Consider the following 18601-nt stretch of genomic DNA (forward strand, 5'->3'; position numbering starts at 1 on the left):
GTATTGTATGTAATGTATGAATGTATTGTATGTAGTATGTATGTAGTATTTTTTTTTTTGTTTTACATTCAACACATTAGCCGGATGATGGGACTACTACTCTCCCATCATTGGCTAATGTGTCAATCACTTTCACTGTTGCAGGCATCGTCCGATGGGACTTGCAGTCCCATCGGACGATGCCTGCACAGAGCCCCGGCAAGCCCGCACAGAGCCCCAGCAAGCCCGCACAGAGCCCCCACAAGCTGCGCAGAGCCCCGGCAAGCCCGCACAGAGGCCCCGGCAAGCCCGCACAGAGGCCCCGGCAAGCCACACAGAACCCACAGAGCCCCCGCAAGCCGCACAGAGCCCCAGCAAGCCCGCACAGAGCCCCCGCAAGCCCGCACAGAGCCCCCGGCAAGCTCGCACAGAGCCCCGGCAAGCTCGCACAGAGCCCCGGCAAGCCCGCACAGCCCCCGGCAGCCCATGCAGGCCGCACAGAGCCCCGAGAGGCCCGCACAGATCCAGCCCGCACACACGCACGGTGTCTGCCCACACTCTTCCCCCCTCCGGAACAGGATGTAGAAGGACAGAAAGGGCTTATATTTGTGTCCCATTGACTTGCATTGTATTGGGTATCAGTATCGGCGATATCCGATATTTTTTGGATATCGGCCGATCCAATCTGATACCGATACTTCTTGATATCGGAAGGTATCGCTCAACACTAATCACGAGTGATGGTTATTATTTTTGTACATGTATCTTATGCTCATGGTTTGCTTAACAGCTTCCATGGATACAGGGGTGTTATTACTTCATTTTTTTTTTAATCAAATATTTTTTATTGAAGAAAACAGAAAGGATGACATTACATACATAAGTATGCACTAGTATACAAATCGTATTACTTTCCCCATTTTTTTAACACATAAAGATACAACAAACACATCCCCCCTCCCATATCAAAGAGAATGGGCAGCACGGTGGCGCAGTGGTCAGCACAGCAGCCTTGCAGCACTGGAGTCCTGGGTTCAAACCCCACCAAGGACAACAACTGCAAAGAGTTTGTATGTTCTCTCCGTGTTTGCGTGGGTTTCCTCCGGGTTCTCCGGTTTCCTCCCACATTCCAAAGACATACCGTTAGGGAATTTAGATTGTGAGCCCCATCAGGGACAGTGATGTTAATGTGTGCAAACTGTAAAGCGCTGCGGAATATGTTAGCGCTATATAAAAATAAAGATTATTATTATTATTATAAAGAGAATCCCCCACCCCCGTCACGCTTCAGCAATCCTTATCCATGTATTACAGTATTGCACACATTCCTGTAACCCTAATATCCTATCTCTGACAAGGTCTGCAGAGGCCAATCCAGGAAAGTCCAGCCATCCTCCCCAGATAATCTCGTAGTGGTTCATCTTGCCCCTTTTCATGTATACACTCCTTTCCATAAGAACTACAAAATTTACATTATTCACAAATTCTTTCCTAATAGGAGAATTTTCATCTAACAAGTGCAATGATATAGTCTTCGTTGCAACATAAAGCGATCTGGCTATTGCCAGCCTGCCCCACTCATCCGACGCCACCTCCTCTACATGTCCTAAAATACATGCTAATGGATCTCGAGTAATAGTCGTTTCTGTCACTGTTTCCACTAAGTTTAGGACCACCATCCAAAATGCCTGTAATCTTGGACAAGACCATAGCATATGAAGAATGTCAGCTTCATCCATTGTACATCTCGGACAACCAGAGTCCGCCCTTAGTCCAGCCTTTTTCATCCACACAGGGGTCCACACCTATATACCCTATGCATAGTGAATAACTGTGACACCCTCCCAGATTCACTTATGGATATTCTAGGGACTTATTGCAAAATCAACTCCCACTGGTCATCCGATATATCTCCCAAATCCCTTGTCCATTTAGATCTAGCCATCAATGGGTGTCTGTCCAAAAAAGTATCCAGCAGTCCCCTGTAAATTAGCGATATAAAACCCCTTGTACCCCTCTGTGAACCAAGTATATTCAACATACTGTCGCTCTGTATCATTATCGGTGACCTTCTCCACTGTTTAGAGAATGCATGCCGCAGCTGCAGGTACTGGTAAAACATATTATGTTCCAGAGGGAACTCTGGAGTGTTTCAAATGTTTTAAACGTCTCACCATCTAGCAGCTGCGACACGTACCATATACCTATTCTTCTCCACTGTCCAAAATTCTGTAGATTTAGCAGTTCGGTCAACCGAGGGTCAAACCAAATGGATGTATATCTCGTGTATTCCCCTATACCACTCCACTGCTTAATTGTTTTCCACAGTTTCTCAAGCAGCACCAGTGTTGGAAACCTCTTAGGACTCAAACGAAATCTACCGGCCTCCACAGCAGCCAGCAGCGGGGCCCTCCCCACCACATGAGAAATAACCTTCCCCACTGAGCTGTTAAGATCATGATCCCGCATCTTACCCAATGCTGGCATTGGGACCCAATGTAATACAGCCATGGGTTGGGAACAGCCAAACCCCCATCATCCTTTGGACGTTGCAACAGTTCTAGTTTAATACACGCTCGTCCTCCTTTCCATATCAAATCGCAGAAATGGCTTTAATTTTATGAAGTCTATTCTGAAGAAGCCAAATTGTGTAGCACGTACAAAAGCTGAGGCATAAGTATCATTATTAAGTTAGCACGCCCAGCCATTGTTAAATTTAGCTTCCTCCATGCCGTAATCTTATGTTTAAATTTACCTAGTAATGGGTTTAAATTAAGTCTTTCATAATCTTCTATATTATTTGACACCCTAATGCCCAAGTAAGTGAATTCCTTAAGGTACCGTCACACTAGACGATATCGCTAGCGATCCGTGACGTTGCAGCGTCCTCGCTAGCGATATCGTCCAGTGTGACAGGCAGCAGCGATCAGGCCCCTGCTGTGCTGTCGCTGGTCGGGGAAGAAAGTCCAGAACTTTATTTGGTTGCTGGACTCCCCGTAGACATCGCTGAATCGGCGTGTGTGACACCGATTCAGCGATGTCTTCGCTGGTAACCAGGGTAAACATTGGGTAACTAAGCGCAGGGCCGCGCTTAGTAACCCGATGTTTACCCTGGTTACCATCGTTAAAGTAAAAAAAACAACCGCTACATACTTACCTACCGCTGTCTGTCCTCGGCGCTCTGCTTCTCTGGTCTGGCTGTGAGCACAGCGGCCGGAAAGCAGAGCGGTGACGTCACCACTCTGCTTTCCGGCTGCCCGGCGCTCACAGCCAGAGCAGAGAAGCAGAGCGCCGAGGACAGACAGCGGTAGGTAAGTATGTAGCGTTTGTTTTTTTACTTTTTAGGATAGTAACCAGGGTAAACATCGGGTTACTAAGCGCGGCCCTGCGCTTAGTAACCCGATGTTTACCCTGGTTACCGGGGACCTCGGGATCGTTGGTCGCTGGAGAGCTGTCTGTGTGACAGCTCTCCAGCGACCAAACAGCGACGCTGCAGCGATCCGGATCGTTGTCGGTATCGCTGCAGCGTCGCTTAGTGTGACGGTACCTCTAACCATTTGAACTTGAGTTGGCTGATCTCCCACAACAAGAGTCCTACAATCCAGCGGCAGCAATACAGACTTATACCAATTAATACAGATCCCAGGTATACCGGCATACTAGTCTAGGACCATCATCACCGTCCCCAGGAACTGTCCGTATTTCCCAGAAATAGCAACATGTCGCCAGCATAGAGTGCCATTTTTTCTTTATGTATCCCATATTTAAATCCTACAATATTGTGATCCCTTCGCATCACTGCCGCCAGTGGCCCTATTGCTATAGCAAACAATAAAGGGGATAACGGGCACCCCTGTCGTATGCCTCTAAGGCTTCTTTCACACTTGCGTCGGTACAGGTCCGTCGCTAAGCGTCGGCGCAACGTACTGACGCACATTGTGAAAATTTGGCACAACGTCGGCAGCGGATGCAGTTTTTCAGTCCGGGGAGGAGGGGGTGGAGTTCCAGCCGCGCATGCGCTGTAGGAAATGGCAGACGCGATGTACGAAAGAAACATTACATTGAATGTTTTTTCATGCTGACGGGCCACTCTACACTATCGAATGCTTTAGCTGCATCCACTGACAGAATCGCTCTAATGCCCTGCATTTTCTGCCTTCACTTGCATGTTAATGAAGAGTCTCCTCAAATTTGTCGCTGTGGATTTGTTAGGCATAAATCCCACCTGATCCTGATGCACCATAGATGTTATAACTTTATTAAGACGGTTAGCCATCACTTTAGCCAAAGTTTTGCATCCGTCGTTCGCAATGAGATTGGGCGATATGAGGCCGGCACAATAGGGTCCTTGCCTTTCTTAGGGAGCACAGCAATAATTGGCTCCCGCATAGACTGTGGGAGGTCCCCTTCATCCAACCCTGCCTTACATACATCCAGCAAAGGCGGTAGCAGAAATTTCCTATATTTTTTTTATACACTTCCCCGGGCAAACCATCCACCCCCGGAGCCTTGTCATTATCCACAGAGGCCAGCACCACTTCCAAATCCTCCAAGCTAAACAGTTTGTCTAGCAATTGCTGATTCTCTGCGGTCAATTTTGGACCAAGAAATCATTAATCTCTGCATCCGTCGGCTTCATCTGTGATCTACATAGATTAATGTAAAAGCCCTCCATCACCTCCAGTATGCTCTTGATACTGTATCTCTAACCTCCTGCCCATCTTCTCCCCTCAAGGCAGGTATGTAGGCACTGTCTCTGTGCAGCAGCCACTAGGGCCAGGGGATGGCTGGCTCTCTCTCCTGCCTCTAAATATTGCATAGTTTGGAACATCTTTTTTCACTCTGCCATCCTTAAAGATAGCACATTTACTCCAGCCTGAGCCATTACTTAATTTTTAAATGTTTTTAAATGTTTTTTTGTGTTTTGGTGTTAATAAATTGCAAATCGTATCTTTATACTTAGGAGTGCGCATTCTATATGCATTGATCCTTTTTCTTATCCTCCATCAGTTTTTCAAGTACGTTATCTTTCTACAGTAAATGTTGATTTCTGTTTTCCCTTCTACAGCCCAATTATGGTAGCCAGCAGTATGGACCAAGCAGTCAGTTTCCGAATCAACCTGGTCAATATCCAAATCCCAATCCTGCCAGACCCATGACCTCTCCAAATTATCCAGGCCAAAGGATGACAGGGCAGCAGAGTGCTGGACAATACCCTCCCCCCAATGTGGGCATGGGGCAGTACTATAAGGTGATTAATGTTCTGCATTTCTGTGGCATTTTCTGTTGTCCTAGCTGTAGGGAAGTGCTGCTGATGGTTCTGAATTTATTCTTACCAATTATTTTCCTTTTGCAGACATTGGTGCATCCTCTCTTTTTATGTTGATGTGGTTTTTCATTTGTTTTTTTTGCTTTTTGATAGAGGGTGGTGGGTATTATGTACCGTATATACTCGAGTATAAGCCGAGATTTTCAGCCCAAATTTTTGGGCTGAAAGTGCCCCTCTCGGCTTATACTCGAGTCAATGTGGGTGGCAGGGTCGGCGGGTGAGGGGGTGAGGGCGCTGAGGTATACTTACCTAGTCCCAGCGATCCTCGCGCTGTCCCTGCCGTCCCACGGGCTTCTGTGCTGCAGCTTCTTCCCCTCTTCAGCGGTCACGTGGGACCGCTCATTAGAGATATGAATAAGCGGCTCCACCTCCCATAGGGGCGGAGCCGCCTATTCATTCCTCTAATCAGCGGTGCCGGTGACCGCTGACAGGAAGAGCTGCGGCACCGAAGACCAGGCAGAGGGACAGCGCGAGGATCGCCAGGACTAGGTAAGTATAGCATATTCACCTGTCCTCGTTCCAGCCGCCGGGCGCCGCTCCATCTTCCCGGCCGGCGCCTCCATCTTCCCGGCGTCTGCGCTCTGACTGTTCAGGCAGAGGGCGCAATGACGCATACAGTGTGCGCGGCGCCCTCTGCCTGATCAGTCAGAGCAGAGACGCCGGGAAGATGGAGGCGCCGGAACGAGACGCCGGGAGCTGCAATCAAGGGAGGTGAGTATGTGGTTTTTTTTTTTATTGCAGCAGCGGCGGCAGAGATTTCTATGGGGCACAATGAACGGTGCAGAGCACCGTATATGGCACAGCAATGGGGCACAATGAACGGTGCAAAGCACCGTATATGGCACAGCAATGGGGCACAATGAACGGTGCAGAGCACCGTATATGGCACAGCAATGGGGCACAATGAACGGTGCAGAGCACCGTATATGGGCACAGATATGGGGCACAATGAACGGTGCAGAGCACCGTATATGGCAGAGCAATGGGGCACAATGAACGGAGCAGAGCACCGTATATGGCACAGATATGGGGCACAATGAACGGTGCAGAGCACTGTATATGGCACAGCAATGGGGCACAATGAACGGAGCAGAGCACCGTATATGGGCACAGATATGGGGCACAATGAACGGTGCAGAGCACTGTATGGCACAGCTATGGGGAAATAATGATCTATTTTTATTTTTGAAATTCACCGGTAAATGCTGCATTTCCACCCTAGGCTTATACTCGAGTCAATAAGTTTTCCCAGTTTTTTGTGGCAAAATTAGGTTGGTCGGCTTATACTCGGGTCGGCTTATACTCGAGTATATACGGTATTTTGCTTAAAATGTGTTTAAGAAAACTGGTCTATCAATCTCCATACTTAGGATTTACACATCCCCATTTTGCCTCAGTTTAGGGTTATGTGAAATTACATTGATACCCGTGTTTTTGAATGGCCACCATGTAAGGCTTCATTTACCCTGCCAGGGAAAAGTATAGCCATATGTGGCATCCCACAACACAAGCAGCAGAGAAGCCACGCGTGTAGCTATCATCTGACTGCTTTTCTTAAAGGGATTGTGTTGATTAGACAGCCTCTTTAATTCCCTTAACTTTAATTATTAACAAAGAGCGCCACATTTATTCCTGCATCTATGCTTCCAAATGAAAATCTATGTGAATTAGAAAAATTCATACGAAGCCTGGTGTAATCGTACCTGGCACGTCCCTACTAGCGCCATTCATCTTTGGAAAACATACAGTTCCTGTCTAATCTAAGATTCCTAGGACCAGTTACATTTTTCTACTACGGTAGTCAAAATTCCTAACAGAAGAAATTATCAGGAGAGTATTTAGTAGTGAAAGCTAGAATCAAGCCCCCGGGAATCTTATATATATTTGGGGTCCTAAGGATCATCACACATAGAACTAACTAACCACAGTCACCAAATAATCTATCTTGATATTTTAGTCATTGAGGAACAAATTACCCTATAAATATGACTAGCACAACATAATACTGAAATACGGGGAAAGAAATAAGGTAGGAAGTCATCCAATGGGAGAGTGCGTCATTATAGTAATACTTAGAGACTTCTTATTTCAGAAGCTGAGAGAACTTAACACATAAGATGATGAAATAATAAGATACCTCCTCAATAATAAAATTATGGACCGTATAGGCATAAGAGATTTTCTGTAGCTGACCTCAAAAAGGCATGGATCCCCAATTAATAGGTTTTAACTGGAGAACGTAAGTATTGGTTGCTGCTTTTCAGCTGATCATTTCTCATATCACTGACCTCTTAAGCTGCTTTTTCTTTATATTTTCAGTCACTCTTTTTTTATTTTTTTTTACATTTTTTAATTCATTATTATTATTTTTTTAATAGCAAGAGCAGTTTAATGGACAAAATAACAACTTTTCTGGGAGCGGCTACAATAGCTATAGCCAAGGCAGTATGAACGGGGTGAGTGTAAATTCCTACCAAATCATCAAAATTGATCAAATTGGGAGGAAGGGGTAACTGAGTACTATTTTTTTTAATATACCGTAAATATATATAAATCTGCACAACAGAAACCCTGACAAAGGCCAGTTTTATATGTTTCATTCTCAACATTTTGTTGCATTTCAGGTTTGTTATGAATGTCAACCATCAAAGGGCTGTCACTCTGTGAACACAGACTTATAATCCTCACCTCATGTGCAGAGCTTGCAGTCGGGATTCTCTGGTGCCGGCAGCACGATTGTGACCACAAGTATGTATGTGATATACATACTCCCGGCCATATTCCGAATAGATGTGCATAGCCTCAATCGATTCACTTGTATTGGTTGAGGCATAGCACATAATTGCAGTCACAATTTCCCTGCCAGCTCCGGAGAATCCTGACAATGTGCGCTATGCTTGATGAGAGGATTTACAAGTCTGCATTCAGATAGAGTGACTAGGGATAGTGTGCACAGTGAGGTCACAATTGCGGTATAATGTGCACAGTACTGCCATAGTACAGGGATAATGTGCACAGTGAGGTCACAATAGAGGTATAATGTGCATAGTGCTGCCATAGTACAGGGATAGTGTGCACAGTGATGTCACAATAGAGGTGTAATGTGTACTGTACTGCTATAGTACAAGGATAGTGTGCACAGTGATGTCACAATAGAGGTGTAATGTGTACTGTACTGCTATAGTACAGGGATAGTGTGCACAGTGAGGTCACAATAGAGGTATAATGTGCACTGTACTGCCATAGTACAGGGATAATGTGCACAGTGAGGTCACAATAGAGGTATAATGTATACTGTACTGCCATAGTACAGGGATAGTGTGCACAGTGAGGTCACAATAGAGGTATAATGTGCACAGTACTGCCATAGTACAGGGATAGTGTGCACAGTGAGGTAACAATAGAGGTGTAATGTGTACTGTACTGCTATAGTACAAGGATAGTGTGCACAGTGATGTCACAATAGAGGTGTAATGTGTACTGTACTGCCATAGTACAGAGATAGTGTGCACAGTGAGGTCACAATAGAGGTATAATATGTACTGTACTGCCATAGTACAGGGATAGTGTGCACAGTGAGGTCACAATAGAGGTATAATGTGTACTGTACTGCCATAGTACAGAGATAGTGTGCACAGTGAGGTCACAATAGAGGTATAATGTGTACTGTACTGCCATAGTACAGGGATAGTGTGCACAGTGAGGTCACAATAGAGGTATAATGTGCACTGTACTGCCATAGTACAGAGATAGTGTGCACAGTGAGGTCACAATAGAGGTATAATGTGTACTGTACTGCCATAGTACAGAGATAGTGTGCACAGTGAGGTCACAATAGAGGTATAATGTGTACTGTACTGCCATAGTACAGAGATAGTGTGCACAGTGAGGTCACAATAGAGGTATAATGTGCACTGTACTGCCATAGTACAGAGATAGTGTGCACAGTGAGGTCACAATAGAGGTATAATGTGTACTGTACTGCCATAGTACAGAGATAGTGTGCACAGTGAGGTCACAATAGAGGTATAATGTGCACTGTACTGCCATAGTACAGAGATAGTGTGCACAGTGAGGTCACAATAGAGGTATAATGTGCACAGTACTGCCATAGTACAGAGATAGTGTGCACAGTGAGGTCACAATAGAGGTATAATGTGCACTGTACTGCCATAGTACAGAGATAGTGTGCACAGTGAGGTCACAATAGAGGTATAATGTGCACAGTACTGCCATAGTACAGAGATAGTGTGCACAGTGAGGTCACAATAGAGGTATATTGTGCCCTGTATTGCTATAGTACAGGGATAATGTGCACAATGAGGTCACAATAGAGGTATAATGTGCACAGTACTGCCATAGTACAGGGATAGTGTGCACAGTGATGTCACAATAGAGGTGTAATGTGTACTGTACTGCTATAGTACAAGGATAGTGTGCACAGTGATGTCACAATAGAGGTGTAATGTGTACTGTACTGCCATAGTACAGGGATAGTGTGCACAGTGAGGTCACAATAGAGGTATAATGTGCACTGTACTGCCATAGTACAGAGATAGTGTGCACAGTGAGGTCACAATAGAGGTATAATGTATACTGTACTGCCATAGTACAGGGATAGTGTGCACAGTGAGGTCACAATAGAGGTATAATGTGTGCTGTACTGCCATAGTACAGAGATAGTGTGCACAGTGAGGTCACAATAGAGGTATAATATGTACTGTACTGCCATAGTACAGGGATAGTGTGCACAGTGAGGTCACAATAGAGGTATAATGTGTACTGTACTGCCATAGTACAGAGATAGTGTGCACAGTGAGGTCACAATAGAGGTATAATGTGTACTGTACTGCCATAGTACAGAGATAGTGTGCACAGTGAGGTCACAATAGAGGTATAATATGTACTGTACTGCCATAGTACAGGGATAGTGTGCACAGTGAGGTCACAATAGAGGTATAATGTATACTGTACTGCCATAGTACAGGGATAGTGTGCACAGTGAGGTCACAATAGAGGTATAATGTGCACTGTACTGCCATATTACAGGGATATTGTGCACAGAGAGGTCACAATAGAGGTATAATGTGTACTGTACTGCCATAGTACAGGGATAGTGTGCACAGTGAGGTCACAATAGATGTATAATGTGCACTGTACTGCCATAGTACAGGGATAGTGTGCACAGCAAGGTCACAATAGTTGTATAATGTGCACTATGCTGCCATAGTACAGGGATAGTGTGCACAGTGAGGTCACAATAGAGGTGTAATGTGTACTGTACTGCTATAGTATAGGGATAGTGTGTACAGTGAGGTCACAATAGAGGTATAATATGTACTGTACTGCCATAGTACAGGGATAGTGTGCACTGTGAGGTCACAATAGAGGTATAATGTATACTGTACTGCCATAGTACAGGGATAGTGTGCACAGTGAGGTCACAATAGAGGTATAATGTGTGCTGTACTGCCATAGTACAGAGATAGTGTGCACAGTGAGGTCACAATAGAGGTATAATATGTACTGTACTGCCATAGTACAGGGATAGTGTGCACAGTGAGGTCACAATAGAGGTATAATGTGTACTGTACTGCCATAGTACAGAGATAGTGTGCACAGTGAGGTCACAATAGAGGTATAATGTGTACTGTACTGCCATAGTACAGAGATAGTGTGCACAGTGAGGTCACAATAGAGGTATAATATGTACTGTACTGCCATAGTACAGGGATAGTGTGCACAGTGAGGTCACAATAGAGGTATAATGTATACTGTACTGCCATAGTACAGGGATAGTGTGCACAGTGAGGTCACAATAGAGGTATAATGTGCACTGTACTGCCATATTACAGGGATATTGTGCACAGAGAGGTCACAATAGAGGTATAATGTGTACTGTACTGCCATAGTACAGGGATAGTGTGCACAGTGAGGTCACAATAGATGTATAATGTGCACTGTACTGCCATAGTACAGGGATAGTGTGCACAGCAAGGTCACAATAGTTGTATAATGTGCACTATGCTGCCATAGTACAGGGATAGTGTGCACAGTGAGGTCACAATAGAGGTGTAATGTGTACTGTACTGCTATAGTATAGGGATAGTGTGTACAGTGAGGTCACAATAGAGGTATAATATGTACTGTACTGCCATAGTACAGGGATAGTGTGCACTGTGAGGTCACAATAGAGGTATAATGTGCATAGTTCTGCCATAGTACAGGGATAGTGTGCACAGTGAGGTCACAATAGAGGTGTAATGTGCACTGTACTGCCATAGTACAGGGATAGTGTGCACAGTGAGGTCACAATTGCGGTATAATGTGCACAGTACTGCCATAGTACAGGGATAGTGTGCACAGTGAGGTCGCAATAGAGGTATAATGTGCACTGTACTGCCATAGTACAGGGATAGTGTGCACAGTGAGGTCGCAATAGAGGTATAATGTGTACTGTACTGCCATAGTACAGGGATAGTGTGCACATTGAGGTCACAATAGAGGGATAATATGTACTGTACTGCCATAGTACAGGGATAGTGTGCACAGTGAGGTCACAATTGCGTATAATGTGCACAGTACTGCCATAGTACAGGGATAGTGTGCACAGTGAGGTCACAATTGCGGTATAATGTGCACAGTACTGCCATAGTACAGGGATAGTGTGCACAGTGAGGTCGCAATAGAGGTATAATGTGCACAGTATTGCCATAGTACAGGGATAGTGTGCACAGTGAGGTCACAATTGCGGTATAATGTGCACAGTACTGCCATAGTACAGGGATAGTGTGCATAGTGAGGTCACAATTGTGGTATAATGTGCACAGTGCTGCCATAGTACAGGGATAGTGTGCACAGTGAGGTCGCAATAGAGGTATAATGTGCACAGTATTGCCATAGTACAGGGATAGTGTGCACAGTGAGGTCACAATTGCGGTATAATGTGCACAGTACTGCCATAGTACAGGGATAGTGTGCACAGTGAGGTCACAATAGAGGTATAATGTGCACTGTACTGCCATAGTACAGGGATAGTGTGCACAGTGAGGTCACAATAGAGGTATAATGTGCACTGTACTGCCATAGTACAGGGATAGTGTGCACAGTGAGGTCACAATAGAGGTATAATGTGCACTGTACTGCCATAGTACAGAGATAGTGTGCACAGTGAGGTCACAATAGAGGTATAATGTGCACTGTACTGCCATAGTACAGGGATAGTGTGCACAGTGAGGTCACAATAGAGGTATAATGTGCATATTAAAGATACAATAGAGAGACAATGTGAAGAAATAATAAACCCTGTGATGTCACTGTGCAGTGGTAACAACACAAGCTCACTATGTACATAATGACATCACCGTGGGAAAAAATAAATATAGTGAAGTCTCATGCTAGTTTAATGGATATATGAAGTCATTCTGCAGCAGGGGTGGGGAATCCTATTTTTTTTTTTTTTTTGCAAAGAGTCAGTTTGATATTTAAACTACTTTTAAGGGTATGTTCACACGTTCAGGATTTCCATCCTTTTTTTTTCAGGACAGTTTTTTTTAAAAAACTGCAGCTCTTGGCAGAAAACGCAGGTCAATTTTTTTGTCCTTTTTTGATGCGTTTTTGATGCGTTTTTTGATGCGTTTTTTGATGCGTTTTTTTATCCTTTTTTTACTGTGTGTTTCCTAGGAAGCTTTTTAGGGCTAAAATGGCTGAAAATACCCTACCCCTACCCCTACCCCTAACCCTAACCCTACCCCTAACCCTACCCCTAACCCTACCCCTAACCCTACCCCTAACCCTAACCCTAACCCTACCCCTAACCCTACCCCTAACCCTATTCTAACCTTAGTGAAAAAAAAAAAAAATTCTTATTTTTTTTATTGTCCCTACCAATGGGGGTGACAAAGTGGGGGGGGTGTCATTTACTATTTTTTTATTTTGATCACTGAGATAGGTTATATCTCAGTGATCAAAATGCACTTTGGAGCGAATCTGCCGGCCGGCAGATTCGGCGGGCGCACTGCGCATGCGCCCGCCATTTTGCAAGATGGCGGCGCCCAGGGAGAAGACGGCCGGACAGACACCGGGACGCCGGGTAAGTATAAGGGGGGGAGATTAGGGCACGGGGGGGGCATCGGAGCACTGGGGGGGGGGCATCGGAGCACGGGGGGGGGGCATCGGAGCACGGGGGGGCGGGATCGGAGCACGGGGGGGCAGCCACACTCCGCCCACGCACTTCCGCCCGCTCCCCCGCACTTCCTGCTGCAGCGGTTCTGCACATCAAATCGCAGTAAAACCCGCAGATATATTTTTGATCTGCGGGTTTTACTGCGATTTTGACCTCACAATGGAGGTCTATGGGTGCAGAACCGCTGCGGTTCAGGAAGAAGAATTGACATGCTCCTTCTTTTTTCCGGGAGCTATTCAGCGCGGCTTTTTTTTTACAATTTCCGGACCATGTGCACAGTGTGTCCTGTTTTCCATAGGGTATAGTGTACTGTACCCTGCATGGAAAACAGCTGCGGAACCGCAGCGGCAAAACCGCCGCGGTTCCGCGGTAAAAAACGCACTGTGTGAACATGGCCTAAGGGTTCGTACAAATCATGTGCTAACTCCGTCCACAAAGTACGTCCTGACCAAAAACCAAAGCAATTAAGAACAAAGGACCACCAGAAAGTATACAGGCTAGAGAATAATTAAAATATGTCTTTATTATAAAAATGGCCAAAGGTTACATAAATATAAAAGTATATATATACACAAAATAGTACAAAACAAGCGCAATAACATGACTGGACAGAATATATTATTTCACAGCAACCCCAGAACACCTCTATAGAAGGATTTTATATATTACTTGGCTGTGCATACCCTATTGTGCAAAATATGCAAATATATAACTGTGAAATACGTGAGACCTCAATCAGAAAAAACAAAAGCAAATAATTTGCAAAAATACACAGAATGAGCAATGGACGGCACTAGAGAAGCACAAATCAATATGGACATACACTCCTTAAAGAACATCCGAAAAATACGCAGGTGGCACGTATGTTCTGGGTATACGGTGCTCAGCACTGATAGGCAATCCAGAGTAAATACGATGAAACAAGAAAAGAAAACAGTGCGGCACTCACCCTTATTATTTGAAGCTGTGAAATCGTGCTCTTTATTGGAGAAAAATGTATAAAACATCCATTAGGACATCAGGTCAGCGAGAGGGTGCGGAGGTGGAGTGTGGACGACGGCCGTTTCGCACGGTATGTGCTTCAACGGGTCCATTTTTCTCCAATAAAGAGCACGATTTCACAGCTTCAAATAATAAGGGTGAGTGCCGCACTGTTTTCTTTTCTTGTTTCATCGTAATTTGCAAAAATGTGCTAGTGTGCAAAAAATACTAGGCTTTTTTCCCTGACGAAGGAAAAGTTTCCGAAACGCGCGTCGGGTGTGCGCAAGCACGGGACTCAGCTTACTCCCCAGGTATATTGCATATATTTCGCTGTGCTATCCTATATATTTTTCTATAATAGCTTCACTCTTTGTGGATAATCTTTTTGTATCTTGCACATTGTTTGACCCTTAATTGCGGTCATTGCACTTTGGCACTTTACTTGTCCACCTTATGATTAATTTTTGATTGATTTGCTGGCACTCTATAGTTGGCCTAGTATTTTTTGCACACTAGCACATTTTTGCAAATCATTTGTTTTTGTTTTTTCTGATTGAGGTCTCACGTATTTCAGATTTATATTTACATATTTTGCACAATAGGGTATGCACAGCCGAGTAATATATAAAATCCTTCTATAGAGGTGTTCAGGGGTTGCTGTGAAATAATATATTCTGTCCAGTCCTGTTATTGTGCACGTTTTGTACTATTTCGTGTATATATATACTTTTTATGTTTATGTAACCTTTTGCCATTTTTATAATCAAGGCATATTTTGATTATTCTCTAGCCTGTATACTTTCTGGTGGTCCTTTGCTCTTTATTGCTTTGGTTTTTGTTCTCTTCTCTGTAGTGGTTTCCACTGTCAACCCTCCCAGCACACCACAATTGCCTGTTCTTTATATACAAGATTAGTGTTCTGTGTTTCTTAAACTAAAAGTACGTCCTGAGGCTGACGCTGGTATCAGGACTAGTGATGAGCGAGTGTACTCGTTGCTCGGGTTCTCCCAAGCACGCTCGGGTGATCTTCAGAGCTGCGCTTATGAAAACTTAATCTCCGAACACTAACAAACACTCAGAGATCACCCGAGCGTGCTTGGGGAAAACCCGAGCAACGAGTACACTCACTCATCACTAGTCAGGACGTAATCCTTCATTGGACGTGCCCCACTGTTCATTAGTGACCATTGTATGTGCTTGCTCACAGAGCAAGAAGAAACTAAAAGGCGTGGGCATCAAAACACGGCTGCCTGCCCAAGCACTGTGGTGATCGGGAATCTGCCTGAGGCCCGAAGAAAAGGTCATTTCCGGTCGTAAATGGCCCATGGGCTTGAGGTTCCCCACCCCGGTCTACATTAACACCATAGTAATGTCACAGTACAGGAATAATTCAAAAAGTAGTCCAACAGAGGAGGGATAATGCATACAGCTGAAGCAACCATGTTCTGTATTTTGACTTAATGGTGCAAAATTCATTTTTCCATGCTTGTTTCTACCATTTATAGTTTTGATTAACCCTTTATTATGTCTGAATGGAAATTGGCCTCCTTTAGTTGAGGTTCTACTTTTTTAAGCTACACCATTGTGTCCACAAAACATACGGGGCCAATATTTCTTTGACTTGGCGTCCTCCTCTCCAGGCCAGATGGTAAAAGTTACTGTCTGTAAGCTTTCCGCTTTGTCATTTATAGTTGTACTCAGATTAGGTTAATCCCAATATATCATGGTATAATTTATCTTTTGTCTATCATCCGCTTTGTGTTCACTGTACTATATATATTATATATGGATGTGGTCTTGAGCTTGGAACAACTCTACTTATTATAGTAATAAAATTAAACTAGTGTAGTTTACAATATTGCTGACAATTCCAAATCTAGTAAGTCAGACATTGTATGTATCTGCCATTTCTTTAACAACTATGATGGTGTTTTACTCTGGCTGTAAATGGTTACATGGAGAAATTGGTGCAACATGTACTATCCGTTATCTTTTAGTAATCTTGTTTAGTTAACTTATAGAAGATAAATCACAAGTAAATTTAAGTCCGTGAATTAGTCTCTCCTGTAGTTGATAAACATGTTTCAGGTTTGTGGTAATTAGTACTAGCACCACTATAATGGCCGGTGATGTATCACTGTATGACTAAAAATGTTCTATTCAGGAGTGGTGAAGCGGAATGTTATCAACTAAAATGTATAAAAAAAAAGTAAGGGCTGTCTTCCTTTAGTGTTTATCACAATAACGATTAATATGAGGGTGTACTGACTACTTTTGGTATGATATTAATAAATGACTTTGGAATACTGCACATTGTTTGCTTCCAAGTTCTGAAGGCTCCCAATTGTGTAACACTAACTTACTTTTTATGCCATTTTGCAGCCCTCCAGGCCAGGTCCTGTTGGTAACTACCCTCACTCACCTGTTCCTGGAAACCCCACGCCACCTATGACTCCTGGTAGTACTATTCCACCATACCTGTCCCCTAGTCAAGATGTCAAGCCTCCGTTCCCTCCAGACATCAAGCCAAACATGAGCTCCTTACCTCCACCACCAAGTGAGTGAGAATCTTATTAACTAGAATCTTTGACTAGGAGACCAATTTTTCCTTTTATTTTGTGCACCATCATGTTTTACGCAAACAAAAAAGGCAGCACTCTGTGGCGCCATAGCATGCAAATATGAAATTTGAAAATTGAATTGCATTACTGCATTATAAATATGAAAAATTGAGAAAGCTTATTGTTACAGAACCCCCCAGCACCAAGAATGTTATGCAGTATATGTATGTATAATAGTTTCCATGTTAAATGCATCAGTCCACAGGCTGCGCCCCTGGACAAGATATTCTCTTTCTGACCTTCCCCCCACCTTTGTAATTCCCACAGTAAATAGCGGCAGGCTCCGGCCCCCTGCGGCTATTGTAATGTATGTCTGGCCAGCTGTTTTCCTATTGGCCTGTCCTGTGTATCTGTGTTATATATTCTGTGTGCTGAAAATAAAGTGTGTTCTTTTTAGACTGGAAATACGTGGGGTAGCAGTCAGCTTTTATATGCTCTCACGTAACCAAGGAATTCCAGCCAGCATCCTTCATTCAGAATCCATCAAACGCAGCGTGGACCTCCTGAAACACGGGGTGGTACTGAAATAGGTACCCCAGCTTGTTAGACCCCGTTACACTTAGTGCATAAATTGGCCAATTCATGAGTACCTGGAAGCCACGTTAAGGCGTTTATCGTTTCCTGGACCTAACAATGCCATTTTTCTCTTAGAATAAAGTCTTCATCTGTATGGGAACATGAATCCTCTCTTAGACTGAAATCTATATTTCTGTGGAGGGGTAGTGGTCCTGCTGTGACTAAAAACACCTGTGGCCAAAAGGCAGAGTGCTCAGTCAGAAGGCCAATGAATACAAATTTCCAAAAAACGAACGTCACATCCAAACATAAACTACGTGTGAGCAGGTGCTAACCTTGAGTCACCAACTCGTATACACTCAAACAAAAAAGGCAGCACTCTGTGGTGCCATAGCATGCAAATATGAAAATTGAGTTGCATTGCATTGTTTTACCTATAGAATATTTCTTCAGTTGGTATAGGCAAACATAATTTTTTGTTTTGTTTTCTATATACAGTACTGTGCAAACGTTTTAGGCAGGTAAGAAAAAATGCTGCCAAGTCAGAATGCTTTCAAAAGTAAAAGTCTTAATAGTTTATTTTCATCTATTAACAAAATGCAAAGTGAATGAACAAAAGAGAAATCTGAAGAAAATAAATATTTGTTGTCCCCACCCATTGCCTTCAAAGCAGCATCAATTATCAGTACACTTGTCACTTGCACACAGTTTTTGAAGGAACTCAGTTTGTTGTAGAACGAACTACAGATCTTCTGTGTATGAGGCTTGCGCTAATCCCTCTGTCTATGTAATTCCAGACAGACTGGATGATGTTGAGATCAGGGCTCTGTGGGGACCATATTATCACTTCCAGGACTTCCTGTTCATTATGCTAAAGATAGTTTTTAATTATATTATATTGTCTGTATGTTTGGGGTTTTTGTCCTGCTGCAGAATACATTTGCAGCCAACCACAAGCCTCCCTGATGGAATTTCATGATGGATAAGTAT

General features: G+C 43.8%; 1 protein-coding gene across 8 annotated transcripts in view; it reads left to right on the forward strand.

Annotated features, from left to right (window-relative positions):
• Positions 1-18601, forward strand: part of ZMIZ1 (zinc finger MIZ-type containing 1) — an 816521-nt gene that overhangs the window by 758957 nt on the left and 38963 nt on the right. For 4 of the 8 annotated variants that reach the window (XM_069753082.1, XM_069753084.1, XM_069753083.1 and 1 more), the window contains 3 exons: positions 5048-5230; positions 7687-7764; positions 16857-17031. In XM_069753082.1, coding sequence (XP_069609183.1) covers positions 5048-5230; positions 7687-7764; positions 16857-17031 — 436 coding nt within the window. The remainder of the gene's footprint in view (positions 1-5047; positions 5231-7686; positions 7765-16856; positions 17032-18601) is intronic. The other 4 variants (XM_069753085.1, XM_069753090.1, XM_069753088.1 and 1 more) reach the window with 1 other exon arrangement.

Source organism: Ranitomeya imitator, chromosome 2, assembly GCF_032444005.1.
Source record: "Ranitomeya imitator isolate aRanImi1 chromosome 2, aRanImi1.pri, whole genome shotgun sequence".
Taxonomy (NCBI): domain Eukaryota; kingdom Metazoa; phylum Chordata; class Amphibia; order Anura; family Dendrobatidae; genus Ranitomeya; species Ranitomeya imitator.